General features: G+C 42.9%; 1 protein-coding gene across 1 annotated transcript; it reads left to right on the forward strand.

Moving 5' to 3' along the window:
* The first annotated feature begins 1,118 nt into the window (after positions 1-1,118).
* On the forward strand, positions 1,119-23,373 carry FLG (filaggrin). Its single transcript, XM_010352972.2, has 3 exons — positions 1,119-1,127; positions 11,191-11,349; positions 11,925-23,373. The coding sequence occupies exons 2-3, from the start codon at positions 11,212-11,214 to the stop codon at positions 22,992-22,994; spliced, it is 11,208 nt and encodes a 3,735-aa protein (XP_010351274.2). The 5' UTR covers positions 1,119-1,127; positions 11,191-11,211; the 3' UTR covers positions 22,995-23,373.
* The last annotated feature ends 1,955 nt before the right edge of the window (positions 23,374-25,328 follow it).

Here is a 25,328-nt window from a genome sequence, read left to right on the forward strand (position 1 = left end):
GTCCAGAACTAAAATTATAGCACTGGAGGTAGAGAATAGGCCTACATAACAAAATATAAGTCTGAATAGAATTGATATGATGTGACATGAGCACGAGGGATTAAGGAAAAGGAGAAATGAAAATGACTGTGTCTAGCTTGAGACACCCAGTGTGTGGGGGCATCATTACCAATATATGAACTTCTGGAGGATAGTATATTTTGGTAGGAGGCAAAATGTAAGTTTAGTTTTCAACACTGGATTGAGATAACCATGGGACATCCATATGGAGATGCAATCTGCTCAACATAACAGTGTGTATATCATAAGACAGACCATGGATAGGAGTTCCCTGTATATTTGTGGCAATAAATGAGAAAATTCATTGTTTAAGTAGGAAGAGTATGTAGAACATGTTTCTGATGCCACGATGTAATAACCTTGAAAACAAAGTAAAATTACACTAATGAGTCTTGCCCAATAAACTCATGCTCCTAGTGATCACCACTTCTAACTCTATTGTTCATATTCTTGCTCTGCTTTGAAAAATTAAAATTAAATTTGCCTATCCTCTACTGAACATAATTTCTAGAAGATAGCATTCATCTCATGGCAAGTTCTTTCAGTACCCAAAGATGGAATTCATAGATTGAAAAGGAACATATATGTAGATGCTTGTGATGTTTTCCTATCACAAATTGAATTTCAAGTTCTTACAAATGTATTAATATGTCCTACTCTTCTAGAGACAAGGATCAGGAAATGTATTTATCAATAGATATTTATCAAGCACCTGCCAAGCCAAAGTGGGGTTACAAAAAAGTAGGTGTGGGCCCTGCATACAAAAAAAAACCTGTTTTGGCCAAAGGGACCCTTCCATAAAATTTCCAATATGTAAACCTAAATTTGGAACTTGCTAAAACAAGTACAGATGAGTACGTGAGGAAGCTGGGAAGTAAACACATGTTGCTGGAGAAATAGAGGTGGAGATATGGGTGGATCTAGGTTTGGTTAGGAATGAATCAGACCTTCCCACAGAGGGTGGCTCCTCCCTGCATGCAGCCTGCTATAAAAGGGCCATTATCTCAGCCTTCAATACCCAGCAGGTTCCTTCAGGCTACATTCTATTTGCTCTTTTGGTGAACAAGGTAAGAAGGAATACATTTAATTTTGCCTACTTACTATTAACCAAGGTGGAAATCTGAATGTATGTGTACTGTAAGACAAAAGGTTCTGGAAGTTTAGGGTTTTTCTCTTTCTTTTTAGTGGCACTGTCACTAAAAGCTTTATTTCTAGGTAGAAGGAAAACGAGGGCATAAATTTGCTTTCCGTGGAGCTACTCAATACTCTATATTGTTAGATTGTCCATTTATTCATTTATTTAACAAATATGTATTAACTACCTTCTATTTGGTCTTGGCTCTGACTATGCAGCAATGAGCTACATAAACTTCCTAGCAGCTTACCTTTAGTAGGGGGAAACATTCAGTAAACAATAAATGAATAAGATAATTTCAAATAGTGATAAGAACAATGAAGAAAATAAAAGAGTGATGTAGTAGAGCAGGGGTGTCCCATCTTTTGGCTTCCCTGGGTCACACTGGAAGAATAATTGTCTTGGGCCACACATAAAACACACTAACACTAATAATAGCTGATGAGCCTTAAAAAAAAACTCATAATGTTTTAAGAAGGTTTACAAATTTGTGTTGGGCCACATTCAAAGCTGTCCTGGGCCACAGATTGGACAAGCTTGTAGTAAAGTGATGGGTGGGAGGAGGAGAGTGCTTTAAATTAGATGGCCAGGGGAAGACCCTCCAGGGAGTTATCTTTGAGTTGAGATCTTAAACACAAAAGAAACTAGCCAAGGCAAAGGGCAAGATTCTAGGCAAGAGTAAACTTGTTCCAAGGAGCAAAAAGAAGCTAGTGTGCCTTAGAGCATACATAACTAAAAAGAGGACCAGTGGTGTATGGTGATGTCAGAGAGCTAGACAGGGGTAGGCCATGTAAAGAGGGGCACAGTAGAATTAAAACAGTACATATTAGATTTTAACGTGTGCTTAAAGGGGTATTAAGCAAGAGGAGTAAGATAATATATGTTTTTAAAAGACCACTCTGGGCTGCTATGTGGAAAACAGGATTATAGGAAGGCAAGAGCAGGAACAGGGAGAGACTGCTGTCTTTTATGTGAAAGATGATGGAAATAATAGAAATAACGAGAAATAACTGTTTGCTCATAGCAAAATCTAGAAGTTATCCACGATTCCTGTTTTCTCATCACACTGATTCATCACCACATCCAGTCAACTCTGCCTACAAACATGCCAAATCTATCCATTTATCCCCCCTCTGCCATTATCATCCTAGTCCAGGCTACCTTTATCTCCCAACACTGCCTATTATGTTATCTGAAAATACAAAAATTTATTTATCCATTTTTCTATGGATAGATATTTGGGTCTCTTCCATTTTGAAGGGTATTATAAATAATAGGGCTATGCACTTTTGTGTGTATGCACTTTTGTGTATATTACTTTTGGTTACACATATGTACATATTTCAGTTGGGAATATTCCTAAGAGTAAATCACTAGGACTTAGATACTGTCAAACAATTTTCCAAAGTGTTTCTGTCAGCTTATGCTGCCTTTAGCAGTATATAAAAAAAAACTCAATTCTCCACATTCTCACCAATTTTTGGTATTGTCAAGGATTTTTTTCTGTCTTATCTTTTTAGTCACTTTGGTGGGTGTATTGTGGTCTCACACATTATTTCAATTTGCATTTCCCTGGTGCATAACAAGGTTGAGAACTTTTGATATGTTTATTGGCCATTTGGATATCCTTTTCTGTAAAGTTCCTAAGGTAGAGATTCATTTTTCTATTGGCTTAACTGTAATTTTTTCTATTGATTTATAGGAGTTATTTTTATATTCAGGACAGATTCCTTTATTGGTTAAATGTGTTTTGTGTATCCTCCCACTGTGTGGCTTGTCCTTCTCTCTTTTAATGGTATCTTTAAAAGAATAAACATTCCTACTTTTAATGCAGTACAATTTATCAGTCTTTTTCTTAGTAATTAGTACTTTTTGAATTTTATTTGAGTATTTCCCCACCCCAAGGTCCTGAAAATATTCTCCAATGTTATCTTCCCTTATCTCTTACATGTAAAATCTACCTGCAAACTAATTTTTTTTCCCATTTGAAAATTCAATTAACACAGCACCATTTATTCAAAAGACTATTCTTTCTCTACTGACCTACACTACCATCTTTGCCATTAACCAAATGTCCAGAGTGATATAAGACTGACTTTGTACTATTATCTTTTATCATTCCATTTGTTTAGCCTTGCACCATGCCATATTGTCTTCCTTTATAACACATCTTGCTATCTGGTATGTCTTCCAACTTAGTCTTCTTCAAGATGGTCTTACCTAATCTTGGCCCTCTACATTTTCATATAAATTTTAGAAATCACCTTATTAATCTTTTTTTTTTTTTTTTTTTTTTTTTTTTTTTGGAGACAGAGTCTCGCTCTGTCGCCCAGGCTGGAGTGCAGTGGCCGGATCTCAGCTCACTGCAAGCTCTGCCTCCCGGGTTTACGCCATTCTCCTGCCTCAGCCTCCCGAGTAGCTGGGACTACAGGCGCCCGCCACCTCGCCCGGCTAGTTTTTTGTATTTTTTTTTTTTTTTTTTAGTAGATACGGGGTTTCACCATGTTAGCCAGGATGGTCTCGATCTCCTGACCTCGTGATCCGCCCACCTCGGCCTCCCAAAGTGCTGGGATTACAGGCTTGAGCCACCGCGCCCAGCATTAATCTTTATTTTTTAAAAAAACTTCAGATATTCAGAATGGGATTTCATTGCATCTATAAATGAATTTGAGGAGATTTGATATCTTAATGCTATTGAGACTTTCAATTCATAAACAAGCTATATATTCTTCCATTTATTAAAATCTTTAGTTTATCTCAACATTTGTAATTTTCTGAGTTTAGCTCTTTCATGTTTTCATTAGATTTATTCCTAAAAATTTCCTGATTTTTTATGCTTTTATGAATAGTATCCTTTCTTATTTCATTTTCTCAGCACTTATAATCTCAACATTTATAATATTCTGAGTACAGTCATTTCATACCTTTAATTAGATTTATTCCTAAAATTTTCCTGATTTTTTATGCTTTTGTAAATAGCATCCTTTCTTATTTCATTTTCTAAGTGTTTATTGCAGTTATATAGAAATACAATTGATTTTTATATACTTATAACCAGAAGTATGTTTAGTTTATTTATTCTGATAGTTTAGTTATACATTCTTTTGGATCTTCCACATACAAAAGTTACTCTGTGAGTAATAACAGCTTTATTACTTCTTTTCCAATTACTCTGCTTTTAATTCCTTTTCCTAATGTATTGCTCTAGCTAGGACCTTTAGTACAATGTCAAAGAGGGTGGTACTATACATAGTATATATCAATAGGATGATACAGGCATACTAGTCTCATTCCCAAACTTGGAGATGAAAGCTTTCATTTCACCATTAAATATAATTTTTGCTATGACATTTTTCAAAGACAATCAATCTTTTATTTATTAATCAGAATTAATGTTGGATTCTATCAATTTTTCATCTATTGAGAGGTTCATATAATTTTCCCCATTATTCTATTTTAGTACTTAATTGGTTGGTTTGCAAATGTTAATCCAAACATGAATTTTGGAATAAAATGTAGTTAGGAATAACGTATATTCTTTTTATATACCACTGAATTCAATCTACTATTATTTTCTTTCAGAGTTTTGCATCTATATGAAAGGAATTGTCCTGAAAATTTTGATTCTTATATCATTGTCAGGTTATGGTACTGAGGCCAGTTTAGATTAATAAAACGGGTGTTCCCTCTTTTTCATTTCTCTGAAATAATCTATGTGATGTTACAGTTATTTCTTTCTTTCACCTCGAATAGAATTCAGTAAAGCCATCTGACCTGCGGTTCCTCCCCTACTGAAAATGAATGCATTTAAGATTCAATTTCTTTAATAAACATAGGACTATTTAGGTTTTCTATTTATTGTTGGTTCAGTTTTGTTAACAAGTGTTTTTCTAGAAACACTTCTTCTATGTCATCTAAATTTTCAAATTAACTGGTATAATGTTTTATATAATATGCTCTTGTCATCTATCTAATGTCCAAAACCTCAAGAGCAATGTCCCCTTTTACTTTCCTGACACTGGTACTTATCCCTGTACTCTTTTTTTCTTTATTAATCTTGCTGGGGTTATCAGTTTTATTAGATTTTTCAAAGGCTGAATCTTGGCATTGTTGATTCTCTAAATTTTCTTTCTATTTTATTAATTTTTAGTTATCTTTATTATTTCCTTCATTATACTTTCTTAGGGCTTAATTTGTTCTTTTTAAAACTTCTTGAGATACATGCTTAGGTAATTAATTTTTCAGTCTTTTATATATATATACACACACAACTGTATGCTGCTTATAAGATTCACACATAAAAAATGATAACAGTGATTGAAAATGAAAGGATGGAGAGATGAGATATCATTCATATATATGTGTGTATATATATATGTGAGTGTATATGTGTATATATGTGTGTGTGTATATATATATATAGGCTATAAATATCTATTAGGCATAGAATTAATGTATTCCACAAGTTATGCTATTTCATATTTTTCTCATTTTCATTTAGTTCAAAATATTTTCTAATTTTGCATTGTAATTTATTCAATGACCCATTGATTATTTAGAAGTTATTACTTAATTTTCAAACACTTTAAGATTTTTCTAGTTATCTTCCTATTATTTAACTCTTGCTTCATTCCACTGTGTTAGAGAACAAACTATGTGATTTCAACCCTTTAAAATTTATTGAAACTTGCTTTACGGCCCAGTATATGGTCAATTTCAAAAGAATGGGTATTCTGCAGTTGTTAGGTATAGTGTTTAATGTATGTTGATGTTTTATTAATATTTTGCAGAAATATTCTATATTCTTACATATTTTTTACTTGTTCTATCAGTTGCTGAGAGAGGTGTATTTAAAAAGCCCACTATGATTGTAGATTGCCTATTTCTCCTTATACTTCTGTCAATTTTTATTTATATATTTTGAGGCTTCCTGGAGAATTGATCTTTTACTATTATAAAATTTCCTTCTAGCAATATTTTTTGCCTAAATTCTACTTGACAGATATTATTATAATAACAACAGCTTTCTTTTAGAGTTTGAATGGTATCTCTTTCTTCCATCCTTTCATTTACAATCACTTTAATCACATTTTATGTGTGTCTCTTATAAGCAGCATACAGTTGTTTTTTTTTAATCCACTCTGACAGTCTTGTCTCTTAATTAGCATATTTACTCTATTTATATTCAGTGTTATTATGGAACTATTTGGTTTACATCTCTACCATATTACTACTTGGTTTCTACTGTCTCACTTGTTTTATATTTCTTTTTCTATTCTTGAATTTTTCGGATTAAGTAAATATTTACCAGTTAATTATCTTTATACAAAAGCTTATTAATTATTCACTCTTTTATTATCTACATGCTTGCCCTAAAAATTATAACATGCACCCTTGATTTGTTAGAGTGTATTATTAAGAAAAACATACTTTAACCCCTACCCAAATAATACAAGTATCCTACAATACTTAACTCCATTTTCTCACTGCCTTATCTGGGATTGTTATGTATTTAATTTTATTTATCTTAAATCCTGAAAGCTTACTATTATTATTTTATGCAATCAATATCTAGCTATATTTTTCCACACATATGCTCTTTCCGTTGTTCTTATTCTTTCTTGCTCCTCTGTGCTTCCAACTAGAATTATCCTTCAATATTTCCTTTACAGCAGTTCTCTGGTGATTAGCTCTGTTTTTCTTTGCTTGAAAATATCTTTATATGTTTCCTTTTTGGTGGACATTTTCACTGTTAACATATAACTTATTTTTCTTCAGAAAGATGAATATAACATTTCATTGTCTTTTAGCTCCCATTGTTTCTTTTGCAAAGATAGATATCAATCTTATTGTTGCTCCTTTGAAGGTAATACAATTCCTCATTGCCTCAAATGTTCAGCAGTTTTATTATTATATGTCTTGCTTTGGTTTTCTTTTATATCTCCTGCTTGGAGTTTGTAATATCCTTTTGAAACTGTACCTTGATATTTTTCATCAGTTTTAGAAAATTTTGTCTCTTCATTCCCAAAACACTGTATTTCCCTCTAAATCCAAATGTAAGCCCCAATAAATTGTCACAATCTTGACAGCTGTGTGATACCTTCAAACACATACACCACACACACACACACACACACACACACACACATTTTCTAGTTGTATTCAGAGTTAGTCTGAAACAAACTAATAAACAATTGCACAAAGCAATCTTTAAAAATCAAACCATATTAGATCACTCTCTTACCAAAAAATATCATCTAGTCTCATCACACCTAAAATAAAATGCACAAATGTCACCTTATTTAGAAGAGCATCATTATCTGACCCCTGTCTGTATCTCTGACTTTGTGTTGTATTACTCCTGATTTGTCCGCAATTTTCTATATCTCTAACATGCCAAGTTGATTTTCATCTTGGAATCTTTGCACTGTTCCCTTTGCTAAAATTCTCCAATTAATTAACAAGGCTACTTCCTTCTTATTTTTCCATTTTAAGCTCAAATGTCCCCTCTACCACAAAACCTCCTTTCCTTAAAGTACCCCCAAATATTCTGTATAATATCACTCTTATTTTAACTATGTACATATCACTTATCAATATCTAATTGTTGAATTCATTTATTGTTTATTGTCTTCACAAAAGTAGGCGGGCATCTCAGCTATCTTGTAACCTACTATATCTCCAAAGCATGAAACAGTGCCTAACTCTTTAGTAGCTGTTTAGTATTTGCTAAATAAATGAAGGAATGAATGAATGAATGTAAGCTCAGAGAAAAGGTTATGCCTAGAGGTATCAATTTTGAAGTCATCAGATAGATGGTATCTGAAATCATGGGATCCAATGAGATTGCCTCAGAAAGGTGTGGGGTTTTTTTGTTTTGTTTTTGTTTTTTTTAAGAAGGTCTAAGACACAGCCACAGATATTTCCAACCTTTTGAGATTGAGCAGAAGAGAGGTTAGTAAAGAATACTGAGAGACAGCAGCATTCAACGGGTAAGAGGAATTATCAGAAGAATATGGTGTCATGAGATCCAAGAAACAAAAAGACTCCATTAAGAAAGGAATGGTTAATTCTATTTCACCTACCAAGATATTAAATAAGATGCTAATGATAAGGTGATGATGGAGAAAGTCCACTGTATTCAACAACTTGGAGATCACAGATGATTTGATATGAAGCAGTTTCAGTAGAGTTTTGGTGATAGAAAATTGAGAGAAGCAGGTTAAAAAGAAAGTGGGTGGTAAACGTTTTAAAAGAGAAAGCAGAGAAAACTTCTCCAAGACTCCTGTGAAATGAAGCAGTTAATTAGGCTAGTAAGATGTTCGGAGAAATGTTGGGGGAGGGGGTAACAATGGTGCAAGGGAAAGGTTTTAAGATGGAAGATACTCCAGTATATTTCTGTGGTGATAAAAATAAACTACTAGAGAAGGCAACAGAGTGAAGGTAGGGAAAAGTGACTAATTTTATGAATATTTTGAAAGCAGAATCAATAAAACATGTTGATGGAATAGATATTGGATGTAAGAAAAGGAGAATCAGAACTAATTTTCAGGTTTGTGACTTGGGCCATCAGGAAGACAGGAATCACTGATGAGGATAAAAGGTGTGGGACATTTGTTAGGGTAAAGCAGTTGAAAATCAAGACTTCTGTTTTGAACATAAAAAATTTAAGATCTCTACAAGACTCAAGTAAGAATATCAGATAGGCATTTAGACATACACATCTCAAGTTTAGGGGACAGTCGGTGACTGGCGGCATAAACTTGTGAGCTGTCAACTTATTCAAAAAGTTATATAGAACTAGATGAGATGACCCAAGGGAGTATAATAGAGAAAAGAAGCTAAGGAGTGAATCATTGGGCATAGCAACATTAGGAGCTGAATGAGGAGGCTAAGAAAAAAGTGGCCACTGATGTTGGAGGAGAAACTTGAGAGTGCGGGGTCTCTAAAGAAGGATGCAGCCAGTTGCATCAAATGCTGCTGATATGTCAAGTAATATGTAAAATAAACATGGATACATGGATTTGGAAATATGAAGGATATTTTTACTTAGTGAGAGTTTTCATACTTTTTTTTAGAAAGAAAAATACTTTGAGTAAAGGAAAACAAGAATGAGGAAGTAAAGACAGAATGTACAGGCATATGTTTTGAGGAATTTTGCTACAAAAGGGAACAGATAAATCAGATGGTACCTAAAGGTAGATGTGAGATTGGGGGTGGGGTGGAGATGGGAAGTTAAGTATTAGATAGATATTTCAGCACGAATATATACTGAAGGGAATGATCCAGTAGACAAAGAAGAATTAATGATGCATATGAGAAAGTAGGCAACTGCAAAAGCAAAGTGTTTGGGTAGGCAAGAGAGAATGGGGCTCAGTGCCAAAGTAAAGGACAGGAGGAGCACAGACAGTTTATTCACCCTGAATTCAGTGAAGGCAAGGTACATGGATAGAAATGTAGCAGGTTTGGAGATCAGATATTAGGAGAATGAGGAAACTCTTTTCCAATGGCTTCCAAGTTCTCAGGAATCAAAATCAAGGACATCAGAGACAAAGGAAAGGAAGAAGTTGTTGAAGCTTTGGCCAGTGGGTATAAGAAAGAGTGGGACAAGTGGATGTATCCAAGGAGCAATCAGGGAGATTAACCATAATGTCTAACCAAGGTAAAAAGGGAAGTGAGTACATAAAGCAGTAAATAGAGAGGTTAAAGAATTATTGACATCAGGGTAGAAGAGGAGGTCAAAGAGTGAGATCCTTGAGACAGAGATTTTGCATATGTTGCAAGTAAAGATAAGTTCAGGGAATAGAATATCATCATAAATAAGACTGGCTGAAAATAATCATAAATTTTAAAAGGGTTTTATAAGAAGCATATAGCTGTCATTTTTTAAATTCAGTCTTTACAATCTATATTTTAACTGGCAAGATCTGGTCTATTTTACATATGTTATAATTAATAATAATAAAATTACTTATAATTCTACTAATTTATTTTATGCTTTCTGTTTACCCTTCTTTTTCTGTGCTTCTTATTTTCTTCTTTCCTGGCTTCTGTTGAATTATTAAAGTTTCTTAATTCCTCTTTTTCATCTCTAATGGTTTAGAAATTATGAATTCTGTTCTTTTAGTAAATACCCATAAACTTACCAAAATACATATATGACTTAACCACAGCAAAATTCATTAATATCTAATTCCTCTTACCAAACAACCCAAGGTCCAAAAATGTTTTAGTTCTGACTGCTACAGTAATCTCCTTCACATTGTTTTCTACAGTATTTTAGTTTCACCTGGTTTTGTAAGTCCTAATAAAGTTATAATTCTTTATAATACATACTTAGATTTATTGACATGCTTACTAATTTCTTCACCAATGAGATAAAGTGAATATTCCTTAAATGGCAAAATGAAACCCAGTCAGAAAAACCTTTCTCTTTAAATATTGAAGAGCTATTAAATCCATCCTATACAATTAAATATTATAAACCATGAAATGTTAAAAAAAAATGAAAATTTGAATGAATGTTCATTGAGTATCTTGTCATATGGCTAACTGGCTTTCAGAGAATTGTATCTTAGCAAATTAATCATTTATTAAGATAGCTTTTAGGGATGTAATTTTCAGTAAATTTATATGAGTAAATTTTACTGCTTAAAACCAATCAGCATTTCTAAATTCTTGTTATTAGCAATGGCAAGATCAGCAAGAGGGATGATCTTACCTAGAGCACACTAAGGTCTGTGAGACTGCTAAGTCCAGCTGTAAGTGGGCACAAGGCAAAAAAAAAATGGGCAATTTTATTTAAGTAAGTAAAACTCTATTCATTTGCTTTATGTAGATGGTAGAGAAAAGTTTCTCATGGCCATCTTCCATTCTTGAAGATGGATTACTTAGAGGAAAATGTAGGTTTAAAATGTGGAAAATGATTGTAATAATTAATATAACCTAGAAAAAAAGACGTACAAAAAAAGTACATTTTCATTTCTTCTTTCTAGGTTCACATTTATTGCCAAAAGATGTCTACTCTCCTGGAAAACATCTTTGCCATAATTAATCTTTTCAAGCAATATTCAAAAAAAGATAAAAACACTGACACATTGAGCAAAAAAGAGCTGAAGGAACTTCTGGAAAAGGAGTTTCGGCTAATCCTGAAGGTAAGAGTGTCTGACAAGACCAAAGGATACAGCATTTGTGTTTCTCATCAATAATCTAAGCAAGGGTTATTTTGAGCTCTTTGTGAACTATTTCATTTAAAATAGGAACAGAGTTAATCTTGTCTCAAAAGAGATAGATTTTATTTTCTTCCCCTATACCTGGATGTACATTATAAACACACAGACACACTCAGAGAAAAAAATATATAAATATTTAAAAATTAATGTAAATTAGTTCTTAGTATTTGGTATTTATAATATTCTGCCAAACGTCAACATTATAACGGGGTATTTATTAAATAAAATTAAGTAATGAATTATATATACTTCTGACCTTTAAAATAAGAAAAAGGGTCACTTACCCCATCATATCTTGACACCTTACTAGTCTTTACATCTTTGTTCACATATAACACCTGAGTGAGGATGAGATGAAAAAGTCTTAAAAAAACAAAAAGATTTTGTCACACTATTTGATACTCAAAGATCATAGTGCCTAAATTAATTTTGAATTAATTGGCTGATAATGTGATTCTGTCTGATGCAGTCTCCCTCTGTGATTTCCCTCTGTACAGAATCCAGATGACCCAGATACGGTTGAGGTATTCATGGATCACCTGGATATAGACCACAACAAGAAAATTGACTTCACTGAGTTTCTTCTGATGGTATTCAAGTTGGCGCAAGCATACTATGAGTCTACCAGAAAACAGAATTTACCGACATCAGGACACAAGCACAGAAAGCACAGTCATCATGATAAACATGAGGATAATAAAGAGGAAGAAAACAAAGAAAAGAGAAAGAGACCCTTAAGTCTGGAAAGAAGAAACAATAGAAAAGGGAATACGGGAAGATCCAAGAGCCCAAGAGAAACAGGGGGGAAAAGGCATGAATCTGGTTCTGAGAAAAAGGAAAGAAAAGGATATTCACCTACACATAGAGAGGAAGAATATGGACAAAACCATCATAAGTCAAGTAAAAAAGAGAAAAACAAGGCTGAAATAACTAGATTAGAACACAATGGGAAGAGGATAAGTGAAAGACCAGAAGAGAAAGAAGAAAAAGAGGACGGACAATATGACTATGAAAATACAGGAAGAATGACTGAAAAATGGACAGAATCAGGCCATGCTGCCATATATTACGCAATCCAGGATGAAGCCGATGACATCACTGATAATATATTGGAAGAAAACAGAAGATATGAGACATCAAGGTCATCTCATGATGAATCCTCACATCGAGTGAACAGGTCACGACATGCAAATACGAGCCAGGTACCATTGGTAGAGTCCAGAAGAAGAACGGGCCAGGGATCCAGTGTTAGCAAGGACAGTGAAATTGAGGGACACTCAGAAGACTCTGAGAGGCGGTCTGGATTGGCATCCAGAAACCATCATGAATCTGTTCAGGAGCAGTCAAGGGATGGCTCCAGACACCATGGGTCCCATCAGGAAGACAGAGCCGGTCACCGGAACTCTGCAGACAGTTCCAGACAATCAGGCAGTTGTCACACAGAGACTTCCTCACGTGGACAGGCTGTGGCATCCCAGGAACAGGAAAGATCAAGTCCAGGAGAAAGACACGGATCCCGCCACCAGCAGTCAGCAGACAGCTCCAGACACTCAGGAACTGGGCGTGGACAAGCTTCATCTGCAGTCAGTGACCGTGGACACCAGGGACCAAGCGGTAGTCAGGTCAGTGATAGTGAGGGACATTCAGAAGACTCAGACACACAGTCAGTGTCAGGCCAAAGACAGGCTGGGCCCCATCCACACAGCCACCAAGAGTCCGTACGTGGCCGGCCAGGGGAAAGGTCTGGACGTTCAGGGTCTTTCCTCTACCAGGTGAGCGCTCATGAACAGTCTGAGTCCACCCATGGACGGACTGGGCACAGCACTGGTGGCAGACAAGGGTCCCGCAATGGGCAGGCACGAGACAGCTCCAGGCACTCAGCATCCCATGAGGGTCAGGACACCATTCATGGACACCCAGGGTCAAGCAGGGGAGGAAGGCACGGATCCCACCATGAGCAATCGGTAGACAGCTCTGGACACTCAGGGTCCCATCACAGCCACACCACATCCCAGGGAAGGTCTGATGCCTCCCGTGGGCAGTCAGGGTCAAGAAGTGCAAGCAGACAAACACGTCACGAGGAACAATCAGGAGATGGATCCCGGCACTCAGGGTCACGTCACCACGAGGTTTCGACACAGGCCGACAGCTCTAGACACTCACAGTCCGGCCAGGGACAATCAGTGGGGTTCAGGACAAGCACACGCCGGGGATCCACTGTTAGCCAGGACAGTGACAGTGAGGGAAACTCAGAAGACTCTGAGAGGCAGTCTGAGTCTGCTTCCAGAAACCATCATGGATCTGTTCGGGAGCAGTCAACAGATGGATCCAGATACCCCGGGTCCCATCACGAAGATACAGCTCGTCACAGGCACTCTGCAGACAGCTCCAGACAATCAGGCACGCGTCATGCAGAGACTTCCTCTCGTGGACAGGCTGCATCATCACATGAACAGGCAAGATCAAGTCCAGGAGAAAGACACGGATCCCGCCACCAGCAGTCAGCAGACAGCTCCAGACACTCAGGAACTGGGCGTGGACAAGCCTCATCTGCAGTCAGTGACCGTGGACACCAGGGACCAAGCAGTAGTCAGGTCAGTGATAGTGAGGGACATTCAGAAGACTCAGACACACAGTCAATGTCAGGCCACGGACAGGTTGGGCCCCATCTGCACAGCCACCAAGAGTCTGCACGTGGCCGGTCAGGGGAAAGGTCTGGACGTTCAGGGTCTTTCCTCTACCAGGTGAGCGCTCATGAACAGTCTGAGTCCACCCATGGACGGACTGGGCACAGCACTGGTGGCAGACAAGGGTCCCGCAATGGGCAGGCACGAGACAGCTCCAGGCACTCAGCATCCCATGAGGGTCAGGACACCATTCATGGACACCCAGGGTCAAGCAGGGGAGGAAGGCACGGATCCCACCATGAGCAATCGGTAGACAGCTCTGGACACTCAGGGTCCCATCACAGCCACACCACATCCCAGGGAAGGTCTGATGCCTCCCGTGGGCAGTCAGGGTCAAGAAGTGCAAGCAGACAAACACGTCACGAGGAACAATCAGGAGATGGATCCCGGCACTCAGGGTCACGTCACCACGAGGTTTCGACACAGGCCGACAGCTCTAGACACTCACAGTCCGGCCAGGGACAATCAGTGGGGTTCAGGACAAGCACACGCCGGGGATCCACTGTTAGCCAGGACAGTGACAGTGAGGGAAACTCAGAAGACTCTGAGAGGCAGTCTGAGTCTGCTTCCAGAAACCATCATGGATCTGTTCGGGAGCAGTCAACAGATGGATCCAGATACCCCGGGTCCCATCACGAAGATACAGCTCGTCACAGGCACTCTGCAGACAGCTCCAGACAATCAGGCACGCGTCACGCAGAGACTTCCTCTCGTGGACAGGCTGCATCATCACATGAACAGGCAAGATCAAGTCCAGGAGAAAGACACGGATCCCGCCACCAGCAGTCAGCAGACAGCTCCAGACACTCAGGAACTGGGCGTGGACAAGCCTCATCTGCAGTCAGTGACCGTGGACACCAGGGACCAAGCAGTAGTCAGGTCAGTGATAGTGAGGGACATTCAGAAGACTCAGACACACAGTCAATGTCAGGCCACGGACAGGTTGGGCCCCATCTGCACAGCCACCAAGAGTCTGCACGTGGCCGGTCAGGGGAAAGGTCTGGACGTTCAGGGTCTTTCCTCTACCAGGTGAGCGCTCATGAACAGTCTGAGTCCACCCATGGACGGACTGGGCACAGCACTGGTGGCAGACAAGGGTCCCGCAATGGGCAGGCACGAGACAGCTCCAGGCACTCAGCATCCCATGAGGGTCAGGACACCATTCATGGACACCCAGGGTCAAGCAGGGGAGGAAGGCACGGATCCCACCATGAGCAATCGGTAGACAGCTCTGGACACTCAGGGTCCCATCACAGCCACACCACATCCCAGGGAAGGTCTGATGCCTCCCGTGGGCAGTCAGGGTCAAGAAGTGCAAGCAGACAAACACGTCACGAGGAACAATCAGGAGATGGATCCCGGCACTCAGGGTCACGTCACCACGAGGTTTCGACACAGGCCGACAGCTCTAGACACTCACAGTCCGGCCAGGGACAATCAGTGGGGTTCAGGACAAGCACGCGCCGGGGATCCACTGTTAGCCAGGACAGTGACAGTGAGGGAAACTCAGAAGACTCTGAGAGGCAGTCTGAGTCTGCTTCCAGAAACCATCATGGATCTGTTCGGGAGCAGTCAACAGATGGATCCAGATACCCCGGGTCCCATCACGAAGATACAGCTCATCACAGGCACTCTGCAGACAGTTCCAGACAATCAGGCACGCGTCACGCAGAGACTTCCTCTCGTGGACAGGCTGCATCATCCCATGAACAGACGAGATCAAGTCCAGGAGAAAGACACGGATCCCGCCACCAGCAGTCAGCAGACAGCTCCAGACACTCAGGAACTGGGCGTGGACAAGCTTCATCTGCAGTCAGTGACCGTGGACACCAGGGACCAAGCGGTAGTCAGGTCAGTGATAGTGAGGGACATTCAGAAGACTCAGACACACAGTCAGTGTCAGGCCAAAGACAGGCTGGGCCCCATCCGCACAGCCACCAAGATTCTGCACGTGGCCGGTCAGGGGAAAGGTCTAGAAGTTCAGGGTCTTTCCTCTACCAGGTGAGCACTCATGAACGGTCTGAGTCCACCCATGGACGGACTGGGCACAGCACTGGTGGCAGACAAGGGTCCCGCAATGGGCAGGCACGAGACACCTCTAGGCACTCAGCATCCCATGAGGGTCAGGACACCATTCATAGACACCCGGGATCAAGCAGAGGAGGAAGGCACGGATCCCACCATGAGCAATCGGTAGACAGCTCTGGACACTCAGGGTCCCATCACAGCCACACCACATCCCAGGGAAGGTCTGATGCCTCCCGTGGGCAGTCAGGGTCAAGAAGTGCAAGCAGACAAACACGTCACGAGGAACAATCAGGAGATGCATCCAGGCACTCAGGGTCACGTCACCACGAGGCTTCGACTCAGGCCACCAGCTCTAGACACTCACAGTCCGACCAGGGACAATCAGTGGGGTTCAGGACAAGCACGCGCTGGGGATCCAGTGTTAGTCAGGACAGTGACAATGAGGGATACTCAGAAGACTCCGAGAGGCAGTCTGAGTCTGCTTCCAGAAACCATCATGGATCTGTTTGGGAGCAGTCAAGACATGGATCCAGACACCCCGAGTCCCATCACGAAGACAGAGCTGGTTATGGGCACTCTGCAAATAGCTCCCGACAATCAGGCACTCGTCATGCAGAGACTTCCTCTCATGGACAGGCTGCATCAACCCATGAACAGGCAAGATCAAGTCCAGGAGAAAGACACGGATCCCGCCACCAGCAGTCAACAGACAGCTCCAGACACTCAGGAACTGGGCGTGGACAAGCTTCATCTGCAGTCAGTGACCGTGGACACCAGGGACCAAGCGGTAGTCAGGTCAGTGATAGTGAGGGACATTCAGAAGACTCAGACACACAGTCAGTGTCAGGCCACGGACAGGCTAGGCCCCATCCGCACAGCCACCAAGAGTCTGCACGTGGCCGGTCAGGGGAAAGGTCTGGACGTTCAGGGTCTTTCCTCTACCAGGTGAGCACTCATGAACAGTCTGAGTCCACCCATGGACGGACTGGGCACAGCACTGGTGGCAGACAAGGGTCCCGCAATGGGCAGGCACGAGAGAGCTCCAGGCACTCAGCATCCCTTGAGGGACAGGACGCCATTCATAGACACCCGGGATCAAGCAGAGGAGGAAGGCAGGGATCCCACCATGAGCAATCGGTAGACAGCTCTGGACACTCAGGGTCCCATCACAGCCACACCACATCCCAGGGAAGGTCTGATGCCTCCCGTGGGCAGTCAGGGTCAAGAAGTGCAAGCAGACAAACACGTCATGAGGAACAATCAGGAGATGGATCCTGGCACTCAGGGTCACGTCACCATGAGGCTTCCAATCGGGCCGACACCTCTGGACACTCAGAGTCCAGACAGGGACAATCAGGGGGGTTCACCACAAGTAGGCGCCGGGGATCCAGTGTTAGCCAGGACAGTGACAGTGAGAGACACTCAGAAGACTCTGAGAGGCAGTCTGAGTCTGCTTCCAGAAACCATCATGGATCTGTTTGGGAGCAGTCAAGACATGGATCCAGACATCCCGAGTCCCATCACGAAGACAGAGCTGGTTATGGGCACTCTGCAGACAGCTCCAGACATTCAGGCACTCGTCACACGGAGACTTCCTCTCGTGGACAGGCTGCATCATCCCATGAACAGGCAAGATCAAGTCCAGGAGAAAGACACGGATCCCGCCACCAGCAGTCAGCAGACAGCTCCAGACACTCAAGAACTGGCCGTGGACAAGCTTCATCTGCAGTCAGTGACCGTGGACACCAGGGACCAAGCGGTAGTCAGGTCAGTGATAGTGAGGGACATTCAGAAGACTCAGACACACAGTCAGTGTCAGGCCACGGACAGCCTGGTCCCCATCCACACAGCCACCAAGAGTCTGTACGTGGCCGGTCAGGGGAAAGGTCTGGACATTCAGGGTCTTTCCTCTACCAGGTGAGCACTCATGAACAGTCTGAGTCCACCCATGGACGGACTGGGCACAGCACTGGTGGCAGACAAGCGTCCCGCAATGAGCAGGCACGAGACAGCTCCAGGCACTCAGCATCCCATGAGGGTCAGGACACCATTCATAGACACCCGGAATCAAGCAGAGGAGGAAGGCAGGGATCCCACCATGAGCAATCGGTAGACAGCTCTGGACACTCAGGGTCCCATCACAGCCACACCACATCCCAGGGAAGGTCTGATGCCTCCCGTGGGCAGTCAGGGTCAAGAAGTGCAAGCAGACAAACACGTCATGAGGAACAATCAGGAGATGGATCCAGGCACTCAGGGTCACGTCACCACGAGGCTTCGACTCAGGCCGACAGCTCTAGACACTCACAGTCCGGCCAGGGACAATCAGTGGGATTCAGGACAAGCACGCGCCGGGGATCCAGTCTTACCCAGGATAGTGACAGTGAGGGACACTCAGAAGACTCTGAGAGGCAGTCTGAGTCTGCTTCCAGAAACCATCATGGATCTGTTTGGGAGCAGTCAAGACATGGATCCAGACATCCCGAGTCCCATGACGAAGACAGAGCCAGTCACCGGCACTCTGCAGACAGCTATAGACAATCAGGCAAGCGTCACGCGGAGACTGCCTTTCATGGACAGGCTGCATCATCCCATGAACAGACGAGATCAAGTCCAGGAGAAAGACATGGATCCCGCCACCAGCAGTCAGCAGACAGCTCCAGACACTCAGGAACTGGGCGTGGACAAGCTTCATCTGCAGTCAGTGACCGTGGACACCAGGGACCAAGCGGTAGTCAGGTTAGTGATAGTGAAGGACATTCAGAAGACTCAGACACACAGTCAGTGTCAGGCCACGGACAGGCTGGGCCCCATCTGCACAGCCACCAAGAGTCTGCACGTGGCCAGTCAGGGGAAAGGTCTGGACGTTCAGGGTCTTTCCTCTACCAGGTGAGCACTCATGAACAGTCTGAGTTCACCCATGGACGGACTGGCCCCAGAAGTGGAGGAAGACAACGATCCCGCCATGAGCAGGCACAAGACAGCTCCAGGCACTCAGCGTCCCAGGAGGGTCAGCACACCATTCATAAACACCCGGGATCAAGCAGAGGAGGAAGGCAGGGATCCCACCATGAGCAATCAGTAGACAGCTCTGGACACTCAGGGTCCCATCACAGCCACACCACATCCCAGGGAAGGTCTGATGCCTCCCGTGGGCAGTCAGGATCAAGAAGTGAAAGCAGACAAACACGTCATGAGGAACAATCAGGAGACAGGTACAGGCATGCAGGGTCTCCTCACCACCAGGCTTCCACTCGGGCTGACAGCTCTAGCAACTCACAGTCTGGCCAGGGACAATCAGCAGGGTCCAGGACAAGCACGCACCAGGGATCGAATGTTAGCCAGGACAGTGACAGTGAGGGACACTCAGAAGACTCTGAGAGGTGGTCTGGGTCGGCTTCCAGAAATCATCATGGATCTGCTCAGGAGCAGTCAAGAGATGGCTCCAGACACCTCGGGTCGCATCACGAAGACAGCGCCAGTCACGCGCACTCTACAGACAGCTCCAGACAATCAGGCACTCGTTACACAGAGAATTCCTCTCATGGACAGGCTGCATCATCCCGTGAACAGACGAGATCAAGTCCAGGAGAAAGACACGGATCCCGCCACCAGCAGTCAGCAGACAGCTCCAGACACTCAGGAACTGGGCGTGGACAAGCTTCATCTGCAGTCAGTGACCGTGGACACCAGGGACCAAGCGGTAGTCAGGTCAGTGATAGTGAGGGACATTCAGAAGACTCAGACACACAGTTAGTGTCAGGCCACGGACAGGCTGGGCCCCATCCGCACAGCCACCAAGAGTCTGCACGTGGCCGGTCAGGGGAAAGGTCTGGACGTTCAGGGTCTTTCCTCTACCAGGTGAGCACTCATGAACAGTCTGAGTCCACCCATGGACGGACTGGGCACAGCACTGGTGGAAAACAAGGATCCCGCAATGGGCAGGCAAGAGACAGCTCTAGGCACTCAGCGTCCCATGAGGGTCAGGACACCATTCATGGACACCCAGGGTCAAGCAGGGGAGGAAGGCAGGGATCCCACCATGAGCAATTGGTAGACAGCTCTGGACACTCAGGGTCCCATCACAGCCACACCACATCCCAGGGAAGGTCTGATGCCTCCCATGGGCAGTCAGGATCAAGAAGTGCAAGCAGACAAACACGTCATGAGGAACAATCAGGAGATGGGTACAGGCACTCAGGGTCACATCACCACGAGGCTTCCAATCGGGCCGACAGCTCTAGACACTCACAGTCTGGCCAGGGACAATCAGTGGGGTTCAGGACAAGCACACACCAGGGATCCAGTGTTAGCCAGGACAGTGACAGTGAGGGATACTCAGAAGACTCTGAGAGGCAGTCTGAGTCTGCTTCCAGAAACCATCATGGATCTGTTTGGGAGCAGTCAAGACATGGATCCAGACATCCCGAGTCCCATCACGAAGACAGAGCCAGTCACGGGCACTCTGCAGACAGCTACAGACAATCAGGCACTCGTCATGCAGAGACTTCCTCTCGTGGACAGGCTGCATCATCCCATGAACAGACAAGATCAAGTCCAGGAGAAAGACACGGGTCTCGCCACCAGCAGTCAGCAGACAGCTCGAGACACTCAGAAACTGGGCGTGGACAGGCTTCATCTGCAGTCAGTGACCGTGGACACCAGGGACCAAGCGGTAGTCAGGTCAGTGATAGTGAGGGACATTCAGAAGACTCAGACACACAGTCAGTGTCAGGCCAAAGACAGGCTGGGCCCCATCCGCACAGCCACCAAGAGTCTGCACGTGGCCGGTCAGGGGAAAGGTCTGGACGTTCAGGGTCTTTCCTCTACCAGGTGAGCACTCATGAACGGTCTGAGTCCACCCATGGACGGACTGGGCACAGCACTGGTGGCAGACAAGGGTCCCGCAATGGGCAAGCACGAGACACCTCCAGGCACTCAGCATCCCATGAGGGTCAGGACACCATTCATGGACACCCGGGATCAAGCAGAGGAGGAAGGCACGGATCCCACCATGAGCAATCGGTAGACAGCTCTGGACACTCAGGGTCTCATCACAGGCACACCACATCCCAGGGAAGGTCTGATGCCTCCCGTGGGCAGTCAGGGTCAAGAAGTGCAAGCAGACAAACACGTCATGAGGAACAATCAGGAGATGGATACAGGCACTCAGGGTCACATCACCACGAGGCTTCCAATCGTGCTGACAGCTCTAGACACTCACAGTCCGGCCAGGGACAATCAGGGGGATTCAGGACAAGCACGCACAGGGGATCCAGTGTTAGCCAGGACAGTGACAGTGAGGGATACTCAGAAGACTCTGAGAGGCAGTCTGAGTTTGCTTCCAGAAACCACCATGGATCTGTTCGGGAGCAGTCAACAGATGGATCCAGACATCCCGGGTCCCATCACGAAGACAGAGCCAGTCACGGGCACTCTGCAGACAGCTCCAGACAATCAGGGACTCGTCACACAGAGACTTCCTCTCATGGACAGGCTGCATCATCCCATGAACAGGCAAGATCAAGTCCAGGAGAAAGACACGGATTCCGCCACCAGCAGTCAGCAGACAGCTCCAGACACTCAGGAACTGGGCGTGGACAAGCTTCATCTGCGGTCAGTGACCATGGACATGAGGGACCAAGAGGTAGTCAGGTCAGTGATAGTGAGGGACATTCAGAAGACTCAGACACACAGTCAGTTTCAGGCCACGGACAGGCTGGGCCCCATCCACAGAGCCACCAAGAGTCTGCACGTGACTGGTCAGGGGAAAGGTCTGGACGTTCAGGGTCTTTCCTCTACCAGGTGAGCACTCATGAACGGTCTGAGTCCACTCATGGACGGACCGGGCCTAGCACTGGAGGAAGACAAGTGTCCCGCAATGAGCAGGCACGAGACAGCTCCAGGCACCCAGTGTCCCATGATGGTCAGGATACCATTCATGGACACACAGGGTCTAGCAGAGGAGGAAGGCAGGGATTCCACCACGAGCAATCAGTAGACAGCTCTGGACACTCAGGGTCCCATCACAGCCACACCACATCCCAAGGAAGGTCTGATGCCTCCCATGGGCAGTCAGGATCAAGAAGTGGAAGCAGACAAACACGTCATGAGGAACATTCAGGAGACGGATACAGGCACTCAGGGTCGGGTCACCACGAGGCTTCCAATTGGGCTGACAGCTCTAGACACTCACAGTCCGGCCAGGGACAATCAGGGGGGTTCAGGACAAGCATGCGCTGGGGATCCAGTGTTAGCCAAGACAGTGCCAGTGAGGGACACTCAGAAGACTCTGAGAGGCAGTCTGAGTCTGCTTCCAGAAACCCTCATGCATCTGTTCGGGAGCAGTCAAGAGATGTATCCAGACACCCCAGATCCTATTATCACGATACAGCCAATCATGTTCAATCTTCCTCTGTACATTCAGACACTAGTACCAGTAAAGAACATGGTCACTTTGGTAGTCTTTCACAAGATTCTGAATATCGTTCAGGAATGCAGTCACGTGGCAGTCCTCACAGTTCTAGTTCTTATAATTATCACTCTGAGGGCACTGAAAGGGAAAGAGGTCAATCAGGTTTAGTTTGGAGACATGGCAGCTATGGTAGTGCAGATTATGATTATGGTGAATCCAGGTTTAGACCCTCTCAGCATGGAAGTGTTAGTTACAATTCCAATCCTGTGGTTTTCAAGGAAAGATCTGATATCCGAAAAGCAAGTGCATTTGGTGAAGATCATCCAAGGTATTATGCAACAAATATTAATAGGCAACCAGGTTTATATGGCCATTCTAGTGATATATCAAAACAACTGGGATTTAGTCAGTCACAGAGATACTATTACTATAAGTAAGAAATTAATGGCAAAGGAATTAATCCACGAATAGAAGAATGAAGCAAGATCACTTTCAATCAAGAAACTTCATAATACTTTCAGGGAAGTTATCTTTTCCTGTCAATCTGTTTAAAATATGCTACAGTATTTCATTAGTTTGGTGGTGGTTTATTTTTATTGTGTAGTGATCTTTAAACTCTATATTTCAGAAATATTAAATAGAAGAAATCAATATCATGGAGAGCTATCTTTACAAAACTAGGAGTATTTGGCCGGGTGCGGAGGCTCACACCTGTAATCCCAGCACTTTGGGAGGCCGAGGCGGGTGGATCACGGGGTCAGGAGATCAAGACCATCCCGGCTAACACGGTGAAACCCCGTCTCTACTAAAAATACAAAAAATTAGCCAGGCATGGTGGCAGGCGCCTGTAGTCCCAGCTACTGGGGAGGCTGAGGCAGAAGAATGGTGTGAACTTGGGAGGCAGAGCTTGCAGTGAGCGGAGATCGCACCACTGCACTCCAGCCTGGGCTTCAGAGCTAGACTCCATCTCAAAAAAGAAGAAGGAAAAGAAAACTAGGAGTATTTTAGGAGATTGGGGTTCAAGTAATGTTTTATGTTTTTGAAAGTTTAAATTTTAGATACTTTCTGAATTTCTAAATTAATCTTTTCCAGAAATATCGAAGGAGCCAAAAATATAAAACAATTCTGTATACCAAAGTGGCTGTATCAACATCAGGGCTAGCACATCTTTCTCTATTATCCTTCTATTGGAATTCTATTATTCTGTGTTCAAAAAAATCATCTTGGATATAATTAGTATTTTATAAACTGCATCTAAATTAAAAATAAACTATTGATCATATAATACTGCTTGTCTCTTGTATGCTTATTTGTCATAAACCCAAATTACATACTTCCCCATGGCCAGAATTAGATATCTTCTATATCACTGGAAAGCTATATGAACATAGAGCAGATAGAGTACATTCAAAATAACAAGTAATAAATAATGAAAGACAAAATTTAACCAAGGCCTATATTTTTCTCCAACATAATCACTGTCCCACAATCACATTCAGGAAAACAAAAAACACACTTTGTTCAATCATGAGAATTACTATTATTAATATGGAATTATCAACTTAGGTGGTGATTAAGCCATGTCAAAGGAAGATCAGGAAACAGGAATTACTGACCATAGATTCTTCTTCCAAAGACACTAGAAGATGCTTTGCAATGGAGACTAGTTGGAGCAGAGAAGTTGTGCTGATATATCCTGACAAAGGAAAAAGAATTAAAAAGAAGTGCCCTCCTGGCCTGGAAGGAAAATATTTGTATCTTTATAATTTAAGCAAGTAGATGAAAAGGCTGAAAAAAGAATAGTAAAAATATGAATGAAGTTCTACCATTAGAAGGAATATGCTTCTGTAAGAATCATACCCGAATTTTCATTCCCATAATATCACACTAGAAGTGATATATAGGCCAGTGGTCACATTTTGCAGATGAGTCTATTACGCAAATAATCCACACCAAAGTAGCACTTAGATCTCAAGTCTCCAAGTCTGCATTTAGTGGTTTTATAAAAGCACTTCCAAAAAGCTACCTTTATTGAACTTACACTTCAGTAAACCAAGATAAAGTAAAATTGTCAAAGTTACAATAATACCCAATAGGTGCAGGGATTGAATGAAAAGCAACAAACAAACTCATTTTTCTAGTTAGCCTCAAACAATATGTCTATATTTGTTCTCCACAAGCCACTTGAAGATAGTATTTCCTTCCCACCAGTGTCATGCTTTGCTGCTTGAAGTGCTTCCCCAAATGCCCCTACAAAGCTGCAAACTCCGTAAGATACCATACCTTCAGGCCTCATTGAACTTCCACAGACATACACAGAGAGAATGCCTTTGTCCATTTGTCTGATACACTTTGCCACCTTGCCCCCAGTCTCACAACCAGCTTATGTGGCTACCTCCTGTAGCTCCTGTCTAAAGGAGCCAGGCATAACTAACAGGCTAAGAAAAAAATATATAATGAGAAAACAGTGCAGACCTAGTCTAACTATGGGAGAGGTACTGATAGAAGGACACACAGACCTTAAAATAGTTTTAGCCAGACGTTTAGACAGCTAAATTCTCAAGTTTTCTGAAGAACCCATAAACAACTGAAACTTTTCTTTTGTATCCCTGCCCACTCAAGGATAAAATTACCAGACACCCCTTTTTGTTCTTTGAGAGAAAATCAGTTTACCCAAAAAGATGCCAACAAGATTCACTTGAAACATCAAGTTTTCTCTGTCCTCTCTCCTTCCTTTATAAAATTTGTTTTTTCACCTTTTTCCTTAACTT

Source organism: Rhinopithecus roxellana, chromosome 8, assembly GCF_007565055.1.
Source record: "Rhinopithecus roxellana isolate Shanxi Qingling chromosome 8, ASM756505v1, whole genome shotgun sequence".
In the NCBI taxonomy this organism is placed as follows: Eukaryota; Metazoa; Chordata; class Mammalia; order Primates; family Cercopithecidae; genus Rhinopithecus; species Rhinopithecus roxellana.

Coding starts and splice junctions, on each gene's coding strand:
- FLG (XM_010352972.2), top strand. CDS start 11,212: ATGTCTACTCTCCTGGAAAACATCTTTGCCATAATTAATCTTTTCAAG. Junction 11,350..11,924: donor AGTTTCGGCTAATCCTGAAG/GTAAGAGTGTCT, acceptor CCCTCTGTACAG/AATCCAGATGACCCAGATAC.